Source organism: Globicephala melas, chromosome 18, assembly GCF_963455315.2.
Source record: "Globicephala melas chromosome 18, mGloMel1.2, whole genome shotgun sequence".
In the NCBI taxonomy this organism is placed as follows: domain Eukaryota; kingdom Metazoa; phylum Chordata; class Mammalia; order Artiodactyla; family Delphinidae; genus Globicephala; species Globicephala melas.
This window is the reverse complement of record NC_083331.1, coordinates 68721666-68742959: the sequence shown is the minus strand read 5'-3', so window position 1 is coordinate 68742959 and position 21294 is coordinate 68721666. Positions and strand designations below refer to the sequence as shown.

Here is a 21294-nt window from a genome sequence, read left to right as displayed (position 1 = left end):
TAAGCCTAACAATTCACAGCTCCTGAACCTCTTTTATGCTCTTCTAGAAAAGCTGGTAGTTGTTCCATCTCTATATCATCAGGTAAAGCAACTGTTGAGTCAGTTTTCCAACTTTACATATCAGTTTCAGGGCTAATCATTTAAACAGCTGAAACTGATCATTTTTTCTTAATGTTCATCTACTGTAAGTACTTTTCTAGAAGCTAATGCCAACCAACTACATGAGTTTTCCTCAACGTTATTTTACTTACGTTAATAAAGAAATACAGAGGCAGTTTTAATGTAATCTTTACAGGAAAATATATAAACTCCTGTGACATAATTGAAATACAAAATGGAATCACCGTATCATCCATTAAAGACCGTCATGTTTGGATGTTATCTTCCGGCACATAAACAAAAATGTGGGGACTTAAGCGCTCCCTAGAAACCTTCTGGTTGCATCTTTGTCTTCTATTTACTTTTGCTGCTGATCAATAGATTTCTATCTATGTGCTGCTACAGTGAATGTATCCTTTTGTCCATAGCATGCTACCTTGAGACTGAACATGTGAGGAAATATTAACATAGCTTTGATTTGTGCGTTGATGTCACAAGGTCAAGATGAAAAAATTCAAACTGTGATCCTAAATTTTATTTCGGAAGTGCTCTGGTACTATACAGATTACGGAATTAACTTTCCTTAGTACCCTTCCTATTTATTCCAGAATATGTGCAAAAAATTCCCCCATCGGGGGATCATTTCTTGGCATGACTTCTCTAAGGATGCTTAAACCACAGAGAGCTAAAGAGTAAACAGAAATTTTAAATGAAACGCTTCCTGAAACACTAAATTTGCCAAAAAAACAATGAATCTGGCCTTATTTCTGTTCCAGTCCCCGGTCATTTGGGAGGAGAGGCACTCAGAGATATTGTTACTAACCTAATTCAGATGTGAAACTGTTGGACAAAGAATGCACAAAAGCTCCTCTGCTGTTTTGTGGGGTCGTATGACTCAAGAACGAGATCCTGCTTCAGCCTGCAACAGCCCCGAGACACACACACAGACACACACAGAAGTACGGTCCTTACCAGGTCCCCAGGCTTGACAGAGACGGCCACCACCATGCCAGGCATTGGGGAGCGCAGAATACTGCTTGTGTCCTCAGCCGCTTTTTCCAGCATAAATTTGTTCAATTCTGCGGCAAGTTTGGTTAGGATATGCACCTTGTACTTAAAGGGAAAAGAAAGTGAGATTAAATGATGAACTTTTCCTCAAATGTAGCATTCATTCAAAATCAGTTTTTAGCTTTTAAATTACACCATCTCTCAAGTCAAGTGGTTTTTCATAATTGTACACAAAAGCAAAATATATTAGTTTGCTCCTGCCATATGTTGTGAGCCGGTTGTTTAAGAAATTTCTTGGAAGTAGAACTACTCTGGTAATTAATTAATGATAAATAGTAATCACCCTGTATCTTTTTAAAAAAAACACCTCAAAACGTTATAAAGAAAACAGTGAGAATTTCTTTGTATTCCCTTCACCACTTACAAACTTATCCCAATCGACACAAATTCCACAGCTGGGCCAGCCCACAGGAGAAAGGGGTGCTGCCATAAAACACCAGTAGGTGGCAGCAGACAGCCGTGTCAAACTGCCAGCTCCCCCCAAGACAGTGGCTGGACTTATGTATCAGTAAGTTAAGACAAAGGGTTTTTGGTGTTCATTTTGGGCAAAATAATATTTAAAAACACACATTTTTTCCAGGGGCATAAAATGTTATGTTCACGATCGAAAAAGTTAGCTTTTCTTTTTAGGCACAACACTACGTGCTCTTTCCAATGTAACAAGATGGTTATAGTTGATAGAGATGAAATATAATGTGAATATCCTCTGCACTAAGAGGCAATAATTCTAGATTTTAAAACCACTGACAGAAACACGATCTGCAGGGCTTCCCTGGTGGCACAGTGGTTAAGAATCCGCCTACCAACGCAGGGGACACGGGTTCGAGCCCTGGTCTGGGAAGATCCCACATGCCGCGGAGCAACTAGGCCCATGCGCCACAACTACTGAGCCTGCGCTCTAGAGCCCGCGAGCCACAACTACTGAGCCCACGCACCACAACTACTGAAGCCCGCACGACTAGAGCCCCTGCTCCGCAACAAAGAGAAGCCACCGCAATGGGAAGCCCCCGCTCGCCGCGACTAGAGAAAGCCCACACACAGCAAAGACCCAACGCAGGCAAAAATAAATTAATTTAAAAAATACAAATAAATTAAAGAAAAAAAAAAAAGATCTGCACAGCCCAGTACTTTAATGGCACATTTTGTAGGTGGCTCTCAAATAATGAGGGGTACATTAAAGGCAGTTCAGTCAAACAGAACATTTCTAATAAAGGGAATTTCTGCCTGGCGGGAAAAATCCTAGATCTCTGTGAATAAACACATGAGCCACAGTTTGCTCTGTTCAAACAGAAATAAAATAACATGGCTGGAGGAAGTGTTACTTGGTGAAGTTGGAACCACCACCTGAAGATTTTCAAATTTCTACCAAAGTGCATTTCCCTGGGGGAAGACAGATGCAGTATCCAGGCAGCTCCATTTTGTTCGGAAAAAGCTGCTGTAACTCAAAGCCTCCTGTGGGCATCGTGATGGCAGGGAGGCACAAGCAAAATGGAATCACCCTTAACTCTGTCCAGGGGCGATGAAATCTCTTAAGTGTGCTCTCTACGGGGCCTGGTTTCAAAAGGCGTGGCGGGAGGGTCCACAGAAGAGCTTCGATGGCCTCAGTTCCAAGCAGGTTTGCGACACTGTGACAGGTTGAATAATAACATCTTTTGCATGTTTCTTTACTCCTGAGTGTGTTTTGCAATCAAGACGTACAAGTAAGTGTCTGCCAGTTTCGGAAGGATATGATCCTTAAGTGAAATTACAGTGCAAATAAAAGCTTTTTGCTCCTATTAAGATTCATCTGAGTCATAAGTGGTGAGGGAAAAAAGCAAGGAGAGTGCATTCTGCTGTCAGTCTAATAAACATTCTAGGCAGAGGGGCTATTTATCAACGACGAATTGTACCGCAGAGTCCTTCATTAAATCTATGGGAGGGGGGCTACAGGGAGAGGGGAGAATATAATCGTACCAAATTGCACAGTTTCAGTATCTGTGCTCTGTCTGCCTTGGAGAAGAAAATCCAACATCACTAGAAGCATCGAGGTCAACAAAAAAAAGTTACTTTCCTGGCTGGCACCACCCTGTGCAGCTCCTCCTCGTGACTGCTCAGCATTGGGCCCAGTTGGCTGGTTTTCCCCGGAGCGTACAGATCTTTTTTCTTCTTGTTTTTCGCACAATTTGACTTCAAAATGTGAACTCAGGGAAAGTATCTTTCTACACTGAGGACAATATGACTTATCACATTTCACCACCGTGGATATATACCCTTAAAAACTAATTTTAGCTATATCACAAACGAGCCTTAATAGAAATAAAATGCTAAGACTGTCCCAAGCTCCATGTCTCCCCAGAAATGACAAGATCCTGACTCAAACTGGATCCTTTTACTATTTTTATAATTTTCATATCTTTGGATTCCTTTCTCTGTAGGACTCCTGCTTTGCTTGGAAAGAGATGTAAAAGAGTCACAAAACTCAATGCCTTCAGATGCAGCCTTTGTTATTGATGAGATGTTCCTTTTCCTTTTGTATTTGTTTATTGTTCTTAAATCTGTTTGGGGGATAAGCGACTTATTGTAATCACAAGTAAAAAATAACAACGGCGTAAGTGCCTCAGGAGAGGCCCTGTTGCACATAGTTGGCTGAGACATGACCTTTCTGAATATAAAAAGCGGCGGCAGAGAGAAGGTTCTCTTTTTAAGACTACCTTTGATGTTGCCCTGACCTTCAGCGTGCCCACACAAACACGGCTTCTGGAAACAACCCCTTGGCTGGCGGTGCAGCGGGGCACGGGGCGCAGGCCAGGATGGGAGCTGAGCGGAGAGCAGCATATGGGCCCATCAGAATGAACTGCCTGGTGAGAACCGTAAAAGCTTTTCGATGCCTCAGAAAAGAAGTCATTTAAGAATGTACACTAGGGCTTTCAGAGCTTATGATCAAAACTGCTATTTATCTGAATTCTTAGGGGGCACGGGCAGAGTAGCCAACGGGGTGAGAGATTTCAGGAAAATGCCCCGTGACCTGTGCAGGCTTTGATTTTATGTTAAGTATTTGAATATTCCTCATGGGCTCCTTAGAACTTTCCTGGAGAGTTTTGATTTTCAGTTGTTGTTGTTATTGTTTTCAAGCAGAGAGACCACCAACTCGATGTTTTGGGGGTGGGAGGCCAAGATGTTAAAGGCTCGTTGACGGGACAGAGAAGCACAATCCTGGCAGAAGCCAGAGGTACTCCCTCTGCAAGGTCTGGAGAGATGTCAGCAATCAGGGTTCGAGCCTGCTTGCTGGTGGGGCCGGAAGCTGAGCTGCTCCCGGGCTCATGAGGATGGAACCTCACCCTAGGGGTGTAGGGAGGTGCTCTCCAAACCACAGTCAAATGATTAAATTCTTGAAAACACACCTCGCAATGTAAGCAGGTGCTCCCGGGCTCCAGCTCCCCGACCCACAGGGCACCAACAGGCGGGAGAGAGGCCTTACCTAATAACCTAGCTATGGTCAAATAACCCCAGGCCCGGCTTCTAAGCAAATTAATTTTGTGGTGTCTGCAATGTAAAACCATGTCTAACAAGAAAATTTCTCCCAAAAAGTTCAAAAGAAAGAGAGAAAAATCATACCAGACGTAAAAAGGATCAGGAAGAAAACTATAAGAGATGAACAATTAAAAGGAACACAATGGAACTGTTACAAAAATGAACATACAGCTCTTAACAGGGAACCTGACCACAGGGAAAAGGTGGGGGGCAGAGCCGGGCGGCTGCTGGCGGAGGAGAGGGCCAGTCCTGGTTTTGGGGGGAGAGATGGCTTTTTAACCAGACTTGGTTAACGAAAACATCCTGCCAGTGGGCATGCCCAGCCGTGCCCTGCACACACCCCACTCGGCGCCCCGGGGCAGCAAAGAGCCCTCATGGTGGACACGCTGCCCTCAGATGGTCACACGACACACCGTCCTGCTGGTGTCCGTGTTAGTTTAGCACATGCATCTCCTCATGGGGCTTAAATCCCTACTTCTCCCCAAGGCCTCCAGATCTACCAGCGGTGTAACACATCCCACGTGCTCACGTGCTTGTGAGACTCAGGGGTCTGGGTGCCCCTCCCAGAGGAGTGCGTCCAGTTTGTTTATGCATTTTTTCAGTCGTGATTTCAGAGCCTCTCCTGTCTTTCCTCGCAAAGTAGGCTCAGCTCCAGTTTTCTTCCCTACGTCATTCTCCCCACGATGAGGAGCACACAGCTGATGCACTGCTCATGCTTTTTCACATCGCCTGTGGGTCCGCTCAGCCGACACGGACTCAAGGATAAATGATGAAGCTGCACTGTCAATTACTTTTCATCAATTACCTTAACATCCTGAAGCACTGGCCTTAGACTGTACATCGACCTTCACTAAGTAAGGTGGCAAAAACCTTTCTTCAAATACAAGGATCTCTTCTCATTCAAAGTTTTACACCTTCTGCCCCAAGGGTCTCCAACCCTTAAGCTGTGTCTTCATTTCCACCGCATGGCAGTGAGCTAACACTCAGATGCTCCTCTAAAAGTCTACTTTCCTAACTCTGAGCCAGAGGTAAACTGTCAATGTTTTTAAAGTGACAGAAATGACTAGATGCAAAAATGAGCATGCATCTTTGAAAACATCGGTGTTTCAGAAAAATAGGAAAAAAAAAAAAACCAGCCCCACAAGATATAAAGCATTTAGGTGGGATTAGAACTGTAATTCAACCTTGTTTTCCTTTCCTACAGTCTTCGTGGGATACATAATTAACACTGGCAGAAGAACAAAGCGAGGGTTCCAAGCCAGGCAAAATACATTCCCCCTCTACTTCATTCAGCATCAGGCCCTACAAAACCAAACCAACAAAAATGTTCATGAAACAATACTGAAAGCACACAGAATTGAAGCTGGCGCTGTCCTGCTGGAGGTGCACCCAGGCGAAGAAGGGGGAATGAAGAGACAGCAGTTAGAGCGCCTGGCACCGCCACAGTCACCGGGCCGGCCTGTTAGCATAACGCTGTGACAGCTCCATCGGTACGGTCTCAAGGTAGCTGTCAATCAAGGATGCATCATTTAATCCAGCAGCACTCGGAGGACTTTCTCCGACAACCCACATGACAGCATATCTACAGCTCTATTTATATCAGCACCCAGTTGTGTTTACAATGCTGTTGTAATTAGAAAAGATGCAACAGGCAGCAATATTATTGAGATCTCCATTTTGCAGTACTGCCCTGTAAAGTGTGATCCTGCTTCACAGAGTCATGCTAAATGACAAAAGGCTATTTTCTTCAATCTCCCGGCTCAGACAGCACTTCATTTGCAGCTATCTATAATTAGATTAATGGTGTAGTGCAGTACAAAGCAGGCCCACTTCACATCAGATAGCATATGAATTAGGACAAACACTTATTTCAATTCCAGGCAGAGAAAGCAATGACTGGGGTATTTAGCATACCCTTTATGGTGGAATGAGATGTTAATTGTGTACCATTACCTCTAAACTGCTTGCTTGTTGTATAAATCACTGTGCTAATTGATGCAGAGATAGAAATGTAGCCACAGGCAAGAAAGCAAAGGAATGAGGGCCGAAGATGCTGGATAAAGGATTATCGAGTAAAACCATATGGAGATGAGGTTCCTTTGAAACCTCTCCTTTCTGCCCATGAACAGGATCTCTTAAAAGTACAGAAGAACTCTTGAATCAGGAAAGAAAATTTAATTTTTCGCATTTCTTTTTAAAAACACAAATTCCTTTAAAAAGTTCCTAGCTGCCAGAAATCCAAATAAGAGGCAGGTGGAATTAATCTGAATATACGCCTATAAAAATATGGAACGTGTAGTTTTCAAATAGTTGGAGCACCTTAACAGGGTTTTTGGATCATAGGTTCCTAAGTAACACTTGGAAACTACCTGAAGCAGAGGTTTCTGACACATCCACAGGGCAAAAACAAGTTTTTCCCAAGACTTGAGGTTGTTCTTATAGACCAAAGCAAAATACAAAACAAACCTGTGCTGGTTTAGGGCTGTGAAAATTAAACCGCACAACTCAGATGGGACTTGAAACCACGGTCTTTTAATTGAGATCACACATCTCGTCTCAGGACTTAATGAAGCTCAGGTTCTTTAAGTCTCATCGCAGAAAGAATTCAGTGAGAGACAGAGTGATAGGTAAGAAGTGGATTTATTACATTATAAAGCAACTATACTCCAATAAAGATGTTAAAGAAAAAAAAGAGAGATGGATTTATTTAGAGAGATACACATTCCACAGACAGAATGCAGTCTGTCTCAAAAGGCAAGAATGGCCTTGGGAGAAACACACTCCACAGAGTGTGGGCCATCTCAGAAGGAGAAAGGCCCCGAAATATGGGGTGGTTAGTTTTTATGGGCTGGGTAATCTCATAGGCTAATGAGTGGGAGGATTATTCAGGGAAGGGGCGGAGATTTCCAGGAGGTGGGCCACCACCCACTTTTTGATCTTTGATGGTGGGCCTTGAAACTGCCATGGTGCTGGTGGGCGTGTGGTTTAGCATGCTAATGTATTACGATGAGCATATAATGAGGTTTAAGGATTTACTGGAAGTCCAATCTTCTGCCATCTTGGACCTAGTTGGTTCTAACCAGTTTTTGTCTTGTCCTATGTCTATGTCTCACTCTTTTAAAGGTTGTACCCTGCCCCCTTCCCTCCCATTTCAATAAGATTTTAATGATGTAGAAGCATTTACTGAGGATGTGAAGCCAACAGAAGAGAACCATTTTTATCTGCCATTGAAACAATGGCAATGCCATCACCAAAACACTCAGATCCGACTACTGCAGTTCGTGATTTCACATAGATAGGGAGGAACGAGAAAGGAGATCTTTATTCTTGTTTTTTTTCCCTAAAACTAGAAAAAAATAATAAACAAAAGCACATAGTGATTTAAAATGCTGTTCCTTCCTTGTTAAAATGTCCCATTCAGCACGCAACAGCTCTTATCAGTGTAAAATGAGCATCTCAGAAGCACAAATACAGACACCAAATGCTATACTCAAGAAGTCCAGCTGTTAAAGATCCATAGATAAACGTGCTCTTCGGAAGCTCAAGTGTTCACAATTTTTTTTTAATAGCAAAGCAACAATAAGGTGCAAATTACTGCTGTGCACTTTTTCACAAATTCAGCTGCTTAGTAATTAGCACCGTTATAACAAAACTTTATTATAGTAAAGTTAATAGTTCAAATTCTCAACTTGATAGTAACAGTTAATATATCCATCTATTGCAAATGCACATTTAAGAAATACTATATACGGTTTAGCCTTGTGAAATACAAACACCACATTAACGTGCAAGACAACAAAACAAGGTCCCAAGAAACTAGAACGTCTCGTTCAAGTTATCACCTCTGCAACTTGGGGGGGAAAAGTCCGGCAGCTCCTTGGTTGGGAGCAACAGAACACCTGTATTACAACTGCAAAGTCCACAGTTTAAGGTCTGGGTCATAATGCTAAATAATACTTAAAAAAAAAAAAAAGCAACTCTGAAGGAACATCAAGGGCCCTTGAAATGGAAACAAATGCCAGCAAAGAGTGTGAGCTACTCTGACATAAGGCCTCCCAAGCGTGCAGCAAGGTGACAGAAATGGAAACACACTGAAGGAAAGCTCTGGAAGCAGGGTAAGGGCCCACTCCTGATCATTAATCACTTGTTTAGACCACTTAAACTAGAGTAGCCCAGCCTACAGCAAAACTCCAACACGCCCCTCACTTGTGGGTCAGCGACGCTGGTGTTAACAGGAGAAAATATATGGCTTCTGATATTGCGTCCCAGTTCCTCAGCATTTGCTCCCTTTAATCGAAAAAGGCAGTTAAACACAAAGTAAATCATTCAGTTAGGTTAGCTGTTTAAGGACATGCAATTGACACTGTCAATATGCTGCAGTGACATAATGTGTCACTTTCAACACGTCCAGCTACATTTATGAATCAATCTAGCCTCAAGGTTTCATTTTTTTAACTGCTAAGTTGGTTCTTGAACTTCAATGCGCCACAAGGAGCCTCGACGGCAGTAAGCAACAATCTCATTAAGGGCAGTGTTTGAGGGAAGAATCACAAAAATAGAGATGGGAGGTACATTCTAACAAAATAAAACAACAAAAATGCATGAAGTCCATTTCAGCAACTCACCTTTCAAAATGCTGGCTAAAAAGGGAAAGGTTTCCAGAAAAAAACTTAAGGCTAATATCAAAACTTCGATGAAATGAGTTAGTAAGTTTGTGTACATCTCCAGCTAGTTCCTAAAACACAACATCCTCTGGAGAGGGGATGTTGGTCAACAATGCAAAAATCTAACCTAATTTTTCTTATTGTGTGTTTTAATCACAAGGGTCCTTCCAATTCTAATATCCTAAGATAAGCAACTTTCCTTTTTTAACAATAGTGCTGAAAATTAAATTGAAATTAATTAAACATTAAATCCAGCACTTAATAGGATTGATTTCCTCAGTTGGGCTCCACTGAGGTTACTTTCCTTGTAATTTGAAACACTTGTGTCTTAATACAAACCCAAAAATGATGGAAAAGAAGAAAAGCTACTGTACGGGGAGCCAGCCCCACTCCCGGTCTGCAGGGAAGGGGAGCTTGGAAAGCAAGTCATCAGCGGGTTCCTGAAGGAGTCTGTTAATGGGACAACTTCCCTGGAGCTGGGCGCCGTGGGACACTGTGTGCACGTGTGCCCTGATAAAGGCGCCCAGCCTATGCTTCGCCCAGGTGCCCACAAGCTGTCTAACATATGCCACAAAGGTAATTTGCTGGGATAAGTGGCACTTTCCCATCCACAAAGGCAAGTCCATTGACAGTACACTGTACAGAACTCACAAAATAGAACATGTGCGTTCTGTTTGATCAGGAGCCTCCGTGACACGTTAGGACTATAATGAGTCATTTCTTTCTATTCTACACAAGAAAAATACTATAGATCTTTGAAAGCCTTGTACCCAAATAGTACCAGCTAACATCTGTTAACATTACAGGCTGTTTCTATTCTGCACCCTGAATTGCTTTATGTAATTACGAGTTTATAAGGTATTTGGTAAACCAGTTAAAGAAGGTGCCTTTTTAAAGCACTGTATAATTTGGGGTACAACGAAACATTCTCTTGAAAATCTATAATTAGGGCAGCATCAGCTTACAGGAAATGTTATAAAAACACAACTATGGGGACTTCCCTGGTGGCGCAGTGGTTAAGAATCTGCCTGCCAATGCAGGTGACGTGGGTTCGAGCTCCGGCTGGGGAAGATCCCACATGCCGCGGAGCAACCTAGCCCGTGCGCCGAAACTACTGAGCCTGTGCTCTAGAGCCCGTGTGCCACAACTACTGAAGCACATGTGCCTAGAGCCCATACTCCACAACAAAGAGAAGCCACTGCAATGAGAAGGCCATGCACCGCAATGAAGAGTAGCCCCCTCTTACCGCAACTAGAGAAATCCTGTGTGCATCAACGAAGACCCAACGCAGCCAAAAAAAACCCACAAAAAAACCCACAACTATGTAAATAAGCACACAGGTAGGGAAGTGTACCATTTTGCTATGTCCCCACCCCTCTTCTCTGTGAATTATTCTTTGTTCATCTCAAGTTAAAGTAATGCTGTCTACAGGGTGCAGAATAAGCAAACTTTGGGGAAAAGACTTTGGGGAGCTTGGCCTTCCCCTGCAAGTTCTTCAGTGCTGAGTCTGAGCACCAGAGGCCTGGGAAGTGGGCCAATGCCAGGCGCTCTTCAACAATGCTCTGACTTTACAAGGATTTTTTAAATGACAAAATATTTTTGCTATTACGCGTTCACTGAAGAAACTCAGAATCTAATACACCAAAATGCTGGCTTATATGGGTCAGAAATGCAGAAAGTAAAACATGTAAAGATAAAGCAAACAACGCTCCAGATGACAGTGCGACCATGTAGTAAACTGCTGACCGAGAAGATCAGAGCAGAAAACAACTACAGAGAATCACAGCACATGCCTCCCCCAACAGGCCCCTTCTGAGCTGAAAGCAATTAGCTCTCTATCCTCCCCTTCCTGTCTAAAAGTTGGACATAAATGTCCTTTGTAAAGGTGTCTCCCTCGCCCACACCAGGAGAGCCACCACTCCAAAGACAACTCTTATCACCTGAGAGGACTCTTCTCTGCATAATAAACCTGACTAAACAGCCTTTTTAAAATCACACATTTCCTAGTTATCTTCTCACAACTTACGCTACCCCAGAAGCCCCAAACCCCTTTGTCTAACCTCTTCTCCACACTGTATTGCCCTTTGTTGAGATGGTATACAGACCCAAATTCTCACTGCCTCAAGCGACATTTCTTTATGAACTCCCATGTATACGTAATATAATCTACTTTCCCCCTCTTGTTAATCTGCCTTGTTAGTTTAATTTACAAGGCTCTAGGCACTGAATGAAAGAAGACAGAAGAGGAAGTTTTCCTTCCCTACACAGCCCAGCAACCACTGGTCCAAACTACTGGGAATGATCTCTGTCAGAGGGTCTCTACTGCTTCGCAATTTTACAGCTTAGAATTCTGATATAACCAGGGCTACTAAATGGACTTCTGACATGCTACACACTGTGCACTACAAAGAACATACAACACTGAAGGTAGGTGAGACCTGAAAAGCCATGTGCCAGTCGAGGGAACAGGAGGTACGGCTGTCGCACTGGAAATGGCAAAAGTGAAAAACACAAGTCTTTGAAGCCAAATGACCTGAGTCTGACATCCCCTTTTGGCCTACTGACCTAACTCCTCAGAACAAATTTCTTCATTTATAAAATCAAGATAATAATTAAATGATTAAATCAACAAAGATTTGCCAAGTAACTAGGAAATGCCTGACAGTAACTATTCACCAAATATTATTTCCCGTCTCCTTCTCAAACATCTCAGATTGTCATCGTGGATCAGTAACTTCTAACTGTTCTAGTTCTAGCTCTGTGGTTCCACATTTGGGAACAAACATTCAATTTTGCAAACACCACATCTGACTCTAAGATCAAAGAAAGTAAGTTGGTTTTGGTATTAAGAGAGCTTCTAGATCAGGCAGTGCAGGACTCTGTGGTTATCCTTGCCTTAGAGACTTAAAGAGGTGCGTGGTGAACTAGAGAAACAGTTTGGTTCATCCACTCAAAAACATTTATCAAGCATACCTGGGCAACATGAGTATACACAATAAACGGGGGGAAAAGTGGCTCCTGACCTCAAACACCATAATCTGGCCAGAGAGAAAAGACATTCATGAATGACACAATATAAATATAAATACAAATATAAATATAAATGAGTCTTACAAAGGATGTGATCAATATGAGGTAGGCTTTTTGATTTTAGCCCCGCTCTTAAAGAAACCCTCCCAGGTTGGGATTCAGGGAAGAACAATGATTTAACTTTTAGGATCTGGAGTCAGACACTTAAGACTTCTAACTCCCCCACCTAGGAGCCTGGGAACAGAACTTAAACTTTCTACATCTTGAATTCCTTGTTTATAAACTGCGGATCATAATAGTGCCTACGACAAAAGGTTGTGAGAAACAACCAACGGATCACTGAAGAAATCAAACAGGAAACCAAAAAGTACCTAGAGACACATGAAAATTAAAACACAATGATCTAAAACCTATGGGACACAGCAAAAAGCAGTTCTAAGAGGGAAGTTTATAGCAATACAAGCTTACCTCAGGAAACAAGAAGAATCGCAAACAACCTAACCTTACACCCAAAGGACTAGAGTAAGAAGAGCAAACAAACCCAAAGTTAGTAGGAGGAAAGAAATCATAGAGATCAGAGCAAAAATAAATGAAACTAAAAAATAACAGAAAAGATTAATAAACCTAAAAGCTGGTTCTTTGAAAAGATAAACAAAATGGATAAACCGTTAGCCAGACCCACCAAGAAAAAAGGGAGAGGGCCCCAAAATCAATAAAATCATAAATGAAGGAGAAGTTACAACCAACACCACAGAAATGCAAAGGATCGTAAGAGGATATGATGAATAACTATCAATATATGCCAATAAAATGGACAACCTAGAAGAAATGGACATATTCTTAGAAAGGGACAAGACTGAACCAGGAAGAAACAGAAAATACGAGCATACCAAGCACAAGGAATGAAACTGAATCGGTAACTTTAAAACTCTCAACAAGCAAAAGTTCAAGACCAGATGGCTTCACAGGAGAATTCTACCAAACATTTAGAGCAGCGTTAACACCTATCCTTTTCAAACTATTCCAAAAGGCTGTTATGAGGATTAAGTGAATTCTTTTATGAGGAATGCTCAAAACACAGGAAATGCCACATTGGTATTTAATGGCCATTATTACTACTGTTTTTGTTGTTTTTATTATTAATACATGTCTACAGATAGAGGGGAAATTAAGTAAAAGGGAAAAGAACCCACTTCTTTTTCATACTCTACTCTGCTCAGAATATTTCTGGCCACCAAATGTGTGGGCATTCCCCCCACCCCCACCCCCCCCCACCCCCCGGCAAAGCAACTCCCCAGCTCTCTTTGAATGTCAACTGGGTGTCCCTACAATTCAATTCAATTCTGATGCTATGATTCCGCAGGTTAAGGGCTCAGTCTCACGAGCCTGCCCCCTACTTCAGACGCCAACTGCAAGTCCAGGTTGTCACCTGTGCTTCTGACAGACTGGCTATAACTGGAGGTTCCTACAACCCTCTCCTTTGTTTCCATAATTTGTCAGAATGGCCCACCGGACTCAAAATCAGTTTACTTCCTGGATTACTGGTTTATTATAAAAAGGATACAAAGGAACAGCCAGATATGAGATGCCTAGGGCAAAGCAGGGGGAAGAGGTACAGCACGTCCATGCCTCTGCAGGTGTGTCCCCTCCCGGCACCTCCACATGTTCACCAATCCAGAAGCTCTCCAAACCCCTTCGGTTAAGAGAGTTTTTAAACGGAGGCTTCATTACACAGACACGGGTGGAGTGAATCACTGGACATTAGTGATAAAGTCAACTTCCAGCCTCTCTCCCCTCCCCGAGGCTGGGGGTGAGGCTCAGAGCTCCAACTCTTCAATCCCCGGTTGGTTCCCTGCCTACCAGCCCTCCACCTCGGGGCATTAACCTAAGCTCCCGTGTGGTTGAGAGGGGCTCCTTATAAATCACAAAAGACACTCCTTTTACCTTCATCACTCATTTCACTTAGGAAATTCCAAGGGTTTTAGGAGCTCTGTGCCAGGAATGGGACAAAGACCAAACACATACTTCTTATTTATATCACAATATCTCAAAAGTCAGAATTCAGACGCCAGAATTCTTGGGTGTGTTCCCTGGGAAGACATTGGAGGCTGCTCTGGGGAGGTCTAGAATTAACGAAAACACAAGGACCTAAATCTCTCTCAAAGAGCACATATCTCACAAATACATAGCTTATTAATCCTCACGGAAATTCACTTGGAATTTCCTCTGATAAAATTGTCAGCCTAATAATTTGGCCTTCTATTCAATCCTCCTGAGTTCTCTCCTGACCAGAAACTTTACCCTACCTATGCTGATCCGACTACCAAAATCTTTCCCCAGACTTTGGGTCTGTGTTTCCAATTCCGCATGGCAGGAGAAGTCATATTTGAGGAACTTGAGATTTACTAGGAAAAGAGAACTGGGGACTCAGTGAACCTTGAAAGCTCTTATAAAATTTAAGATGTATTTTATGGACTTAACAGTTACAGGCTGGCTGTACAAGTCCTACAATATAAGAGGTGTGCAGAACAAGCTAACAATCCCCTCTCTCCTCCAGTCTCACTCCCCAGAAGTCATAGTAATAATCTGTATTGAGAAATCTACTCACATAAATCTATAAAAACATAAACATTCACATCCATGTTTATAAATGCTTTTACACTGCGTAAAATACAACAATGATGTCAGCCTATCTGAAAAGGGGGAAATCCATGATGTTTTGCCATTTGCCATCCTTGACTCACTCTGTAAACTTTTAAACACAAGGATGTTTAAGACAGAAAGAACTTTAGGTCACTTCTTTTTCTTTTCACAGGCTTAGCTCATCTGAAGCAGAGGGAAAATCCCCAACCCTCTCTGTAACACACAAACTCAGCCCTGGACAACTCCAGAATGTCTCCGAAGAGCCCCAGCTGGCCCCGTCAGGCCCTCTTACCCAGGGCTCAGCTCCCTTGTCCCCAAGAATTATAAGCCCAGTTGTAAATATGACCTGAAGGCCCTGGGGATGCTCCCGGCTCAGCTTCTCCAACCCTTCCCAACGCTGCATGGACAAATCACGCATTCTGCCATCTGTTCTACCTCCCTCTCCTTTTCTCAAATTTGTTTCCTCTTTTTCTAATGATCCCCAACAGCGTGACCTGTTATCTGTATGTAACAGATAACTCTGCCTGGTTGCAATGACTCCATGATAATTTCTTGGAAGTCTCTGTCCTTCACCCGCATAAAAGTGCATACTGTCTCAAATACTAATGTTCATACCAATCATCATAAAGTTCTCTTAAATTTACAAATTGTCACCACTCAGTGATTTAGAGTCTGAAAGCCCAGAAATGCCAAAAGCAATCACCGAGACCTTTAGTCAAAGAAGTGAAGATCTTTTTCCCTGTGGACTAATTTGTAAGTGATAGCTGTCTAATCAAGTTGAAAAAGGTCTACCTAACTTTTACCATTACTGTTAAATAATGCTACACAGTAGCTGTGAAATAACGCTAGAAATATTCCACTTGTATAATCTGGAGACCAGGAGTACTGAATCTCAGATATTCTTTGCTGACCTGCAGTTCTTTGCTCTGGGTTGCAAATACTGGAAAGAGAGAGTCCCAGGAAGATGGGATGGGGTGGCTGCCATCGAGCAGCCTCACTCCATGGCATCTACCTTAGTGAAGCCATCCTGAATCAGGTTCTGGGCCTCCATTACACAGGTTTAGAAACCACACTTCCTCCAATAAGCTTAGAATGGATCATTCTCAGCTAGACGGCTTCACTGTCAAGCTCACAAGAAACTGATGTGTAAACCATCTTACGAATCTACAATCAGAAATATATTTATAAAGGGAACTAGCACACCCCCTAACTGTAGTGTGGTACATAAATTATGGTCAGTGGTTGTTTGATAAATATGGAATGAGCAGAAGGGGCATCAGCTGACCAAAGGCAATGCTTTCCACTAAGTTAGCTTGAGCAGCGGTTTTCAAATCAGAAGCATCAAAACTCGCCTGGAGGGCTCATTAAAACCCAGAGTGCTGGGCCCCACCTCCAGAGTTTCCGATTCAGGGCTGGGTTGGAGCTTGCATTTCTAACAGGTTCCCAGGAGCCACACTTGGAGAAGCATGGACGCAAGACACCCTTCTCCACTACTGGAACAGCCTTTCTAATGGGACTACCTTAGACCATTTGGGCTGCTGTAACAGAATACTATAGACTCATGGCGCATAAATGATAGACACTGGTTTCTCACTGTCCTGGGGGTTGGGAATCCAAGATCAAGGCACTGGCAGATCTGGGGTCTGGTGAGACTCACTTCCTGGTTCACAGATGGCCATCTTTTTGCTGTGTCCTCATAATGGTAGAAGGGGCAAGGGATCCCTCTGGGGTCCCTTTTATAAAGCACTAATCCCATTCATGTCCTAGTCAACTCCAAAATGCTCCACTTCCAAATACCATCACATTGGAAGTTAGGTTTCAACATATAAACTTGGGTTGGGGAAGCAATCATTCTGTTTATAGCAAGGACCTTAGCTCATGTCCACTGAGAAGCATTTCTCTCCCTAGACTCAGCTGAACTAGGGAGAACTACACTGCTTCTTTGACTCTTGTTCTAGCTAGAAAAATCTTCTAACATATTCTTTCTTCATAAAACCGGGGTTCAGTTTCTGACTTTGTGTGGCCTATGATTGTCACCTCACTTTCTAGTCTCATTTCCTCAACCAACAGAAGGGGGAGAATATTGCTTGTCTTATAGAATTTTTTTTTAATTGTGTAAGAAAACTTATAGGTCTATTTTAAGATTTGAATGAGATAACGTATGTGAATTGTCTGGCACAATTTCCAGCACACAAAGTGCCCTGTGAATGGTAAATACTGCCATGACTCTTGTCATGAAGTGAACTGTCTCCCCAAATTCTACATGTTGAAGTCCCTAACCCCCAATGTGATTATATGCAGAGACAGGGCCATTAAGGAGGTAATTAAGGTTAAATGAGGTCATAAGGGTAGGGCTCAATGCAATAGGACTGGTGCCCTTATAAGAGAAGGAAGAAACACAAGGAGTGCACCCACACAGAAGAAAGACCATGTGAGGACACAGGGAAAACGACAGCCATCTGCAAGCCAAGGAGAGAGGCCTCAGAAGAAACTGAAACCCAGCAGGACCCTGCAGGGCCCTCCGGAGTACAAAAGCCCCTCTGTGTTCCCTGTTTCTTGTCTGTAGAAAAAGGCTTTAGGGACTTCCCTGGCAGTCCAGTGGTTAAGACTCCATGCTTCCAATGCAAGGGGAGTGGGTTTGATCCCTGGTGGGGGAACTAAGATCCCACATGCTGTGCAGTGGCCAAGAAAATTAAAAAAAAAAAAAAAGGAAAAGGCTTTAGTCTCTTACGACTTCCTTGAGTTCCAAAGAACAGACTCTGTTACTAATAAGGGAAGCGAGGGAATGCAGAAACAAAGGAAAAGCAGTAAAGCAAAAAAAGTAATGACAGCTTACACAATAGTTCAGCAATAAAATAGAGTCCTAGTTCCTCCTCAAGGGATACACACAACAATCTGATGCATATCTTTGAGCTGTTCTGCAAAAACTAATACCCACCCCCCAACCCAGGTGGAGGATGGTGACTACCTGCTGATCCAGACTGGTGGAAACCAGAAGGTTGATTATTAAGATTCCTGAAACATCACCCTGTTACCTCACCACCAACCAATCAAAAAAAAGTCCACAAGCTTCAACTCTCACTCCAAGTGTTGCCTTTAAAAACCCTCCCCTGAAAGCCATCAAGGAGTTCAGGTTTTTTGAGCATTAGCTGCCCATTCTCCTTGCTCGGCATGGTGCAATAAACGCTGTACCTTCCTTCACCACAACCTGGTGTCAATAGACTGGCTTTGCTGTGTGGTGGGGGAGTGGACCCAAGTTCAGTTCGGTAACAAAAACAAACCTGCTGACACCCTGATCTTGGACTTCCAGTCTCCAGAACTGTGAGAAAATAAATTTCTGCTATTTAAGCCACCCAGTCTGTGGTCCTTGGTTATTGCAGTCTGAGCAGACTAATAACCCTGTTCACGGAAGGAACATCTTTAATGTACCTTTTGCATGTATTCAGTCTTGCCTATTTGATGTTTCAAAGTTTTGGTGTCTACAGTTTCTCTCTCTCGTTAATTTTTCTTTGACCTCAGTGTTGCTGTCCCTGAGTTAGACCGTATACATTATTAGAAGGGTGAGATGAGGAAAAGAAACACATTAATATAGGTGGAAGGACTCTCTGGTTCCATAAGTAACCTTCTGAGGTTGGAGACCAGCACTGGGCTCAAAGTATCTCCTGGAGAGGGGTTCTCTTTAAATGAGTACACATTTTAGATGGACTGAAACCAGGCATAACTGCCCAATATCTGGGCAACTGGGGCAGTATTCATTTGATCTCTTGGTTTATTAAAAACTATGGGGAAGCTAAAAAGTCCTAGAAAAGTTGGCAAGGTAACTTCAAATGGAATACATATGTTATTGAACAAACTTATTAAGTACAAAACCCTTGAAAAGAAACTTTAATATTAAAAAATTATAATATACCTAAAGGAGAATTCTATCTAGTCTCAACAAACGACAACAAATGTAGTGCTAGATCACTGTTGCCTTTGGTCTGGCATCTGCAAGAGAAAATTATACACTGAACAAGTTTGACTTTTAACTTTCAACCTTTCTACAACCTTACTAGAATATGGAGAGTCCAGTAACTCCATTTGTTTTAAAACTAATCACCTCAATCTGAAAAAGTCCCCAGGAGAAAACGGACTGAACCAGAATTGTTTAGATCCTCTCCTGGACAGGACTCCATTCTTGCCAAATTTCTTACTTCAGTTAACTTCAGAGGTGATTTGAGACCTAGAGTGATTTGAAAATGGGTTTCAAATATTGTCTATCTTATTTTTTAAAAATGAATCTGTTATTCATTCCCTCTGAATGACAGAAACATGATTTAAATGAATATTCCTTCAAAACTCTTGGGGAGACAATAAAATACTAGCACCTCCAGTAAACTCTCAGGCCACCTGTGACTCAGAAACACACAAAATATTTTTTCCTGGCTTCTTCTGTGTTGTTTTGAAAATCATCATCTGTGAAAGAAAAAACTTGTTGAAAACGTCAAATATATTTAAAATTTGTTTACATCAGGAAGTATGACAAAGTTCACATGAGCTCTGGTCTTACCCTTGTCAACATGATGGGCCAATGTGCTACTCTGTGGCAAAGTGCTTGGCAGTGGAAGTGTGGAAGCCAGAGCGTCAGCCCCCTCGGGAACACTGGCCACTGCGCTCTCCTGGGAGAAAGCACAGCACAAAAGGCTGGAGCCAACTCTACTAAAATGTTACTTGTCCCAACATGAAAGTCTGTCTTGAGGCATCCTGGATGCCTTGTCTATCATCCTGCCAAATAAAAGAGGTCACCTAGTACAAGAGAGCTGAGGATAAAGCTGAGTGGCCTAGAAATAGTGATGCCTGGGCCAGGAAAAAAAAAAAAAAAAAAAAAGGAACAGTTTCTCTGTCAAACATTGGAAGTCATCATTATCAGAATTACAACTATTTTACTAATATCTTATATCCCAAGGAATGGATAGATAAGCCATTTATTTCAGCCCAACATCCCAACAGGACGACGACCATCTCCCAGGGCGATAAGCTCTAGTGTCTCCAGTACGTGAACACTGATGCTGACAAAGGAAAACAACTTATTTTCTAAGCCTCTTTTGGGAAGAGCAAAGGCTGCTGATATTTTAGAACCGGTGAAGCAGTTCCAAGCTGAGCAATGGAAGCAAACTCAGTGTTCTATGCACAGACCTTGCACCTCTAATTTCTACCTGTGACAAGTGGAGGCCTCCCCGTCATCCCAGCTCGAGGTTTTCCACGTGTCATGAAGTGACAGCAATCACTTAGCCCACAATGCCGGTGGAAGCCTTGCTGGCTGTCGCTGCCGAGTTCTCGGAAGCAGAGAAGTGAGTCAGTGCCTTGTTGAAAGGTTTCAGCAAGGTGTGGGGCAAAAGACATTTTTCTCTACCGCAAAGAAGTGTGCGACATCACGGAGCTGGGTCTTCAAACTGCTCCCACCCCAGAAACACCACTGTGAAACAGTTCAACAGGGAGGAGTTAATTTTCAAACATACTTAAAGAATACAGCTGGCGATGGAACATTACTCAGCCATAAACAGGAACGGAGCGCTGCTATATGGCACAACACGCGAACCGCAAAAAAGATTATGCCAAGGGAAGGAAACCCAGCACAAAAAGTCACATATTATATGATTCCCTTTACATGAAACATCTAGAGTAGGGTGATCCAGAGAGAGAAGGCAGACTAGTGGTCACCAGAGTCTGGGGAGAGAGGGAAATGAGGACTGACTGCTTAGAGGGTACAGAGTACCCTTTGGGAGTACTTTGGGATAAAAATGCATTGGGAATAGATAGAGATGATAACACTGTTCGTGTGTTAAATGCCACAGAACAGTACATTTTTAAATGGTTAATGGTTAATTTTATGTTACGTGAATTTGAACTCAATTTTTAAAACAATACATTTGGCCACATGAACACTGTAACACTTTCCTTTTAAGGCTCTTTAGTTATGAGCATGGATGCTGCTGATTTGTGGCTGGCCTTCCTCTCTTTTTTAGTGTCTTCTCCAACAGACAGTAATAACCTCCAGAAGGTAGAGATCACAGTGTCTGGTACATAGAAGACACTCAATTTTGTAGATGAAAAAGGAAGAGAATCTATCATCTTTGGGCCAAGCTACACACGAGTCCACGCGGGCCAGAGGAGGCAAAAAGTGGCCGCTGTGAGAAGTCCCAATGCTGAAGAATCAAATGCCATGAGCCTCAGACCTGACAATTTCCCTACAGAGAAATTTATGGGGTCTTGGAAACCTCAAGGAATTCTTTTGAAAATT

The 21294-nt window shown here is 42.6% G+C and overlaps 1 protein-coding gene across 7 annotated transcripts in view; it reads right to left on the bottom strand.

Moving 5' to 3' along the window:
- Positions 1–21294, bottom strand: part of PCCA (propionyl-CoA carboxylase subunit alpha) — a 431262-nt gene that overhangs the window by 47051 nt on the left and 362917 nt on the right. For all 7 annotated transcript variants that reach the window (XM_060288232.2, XM_060288229.2, XM_070044087.1 and 4 more), the window contains one exon: positions 1072–1212. In XM_060288232.2, coding sequence (XP_060144215.1) covers positions 1072–1212 — 141 coding nt within the window. The remainder of the gene's footprint in view (positions 1–1071; positions 1213–21294) is intronic.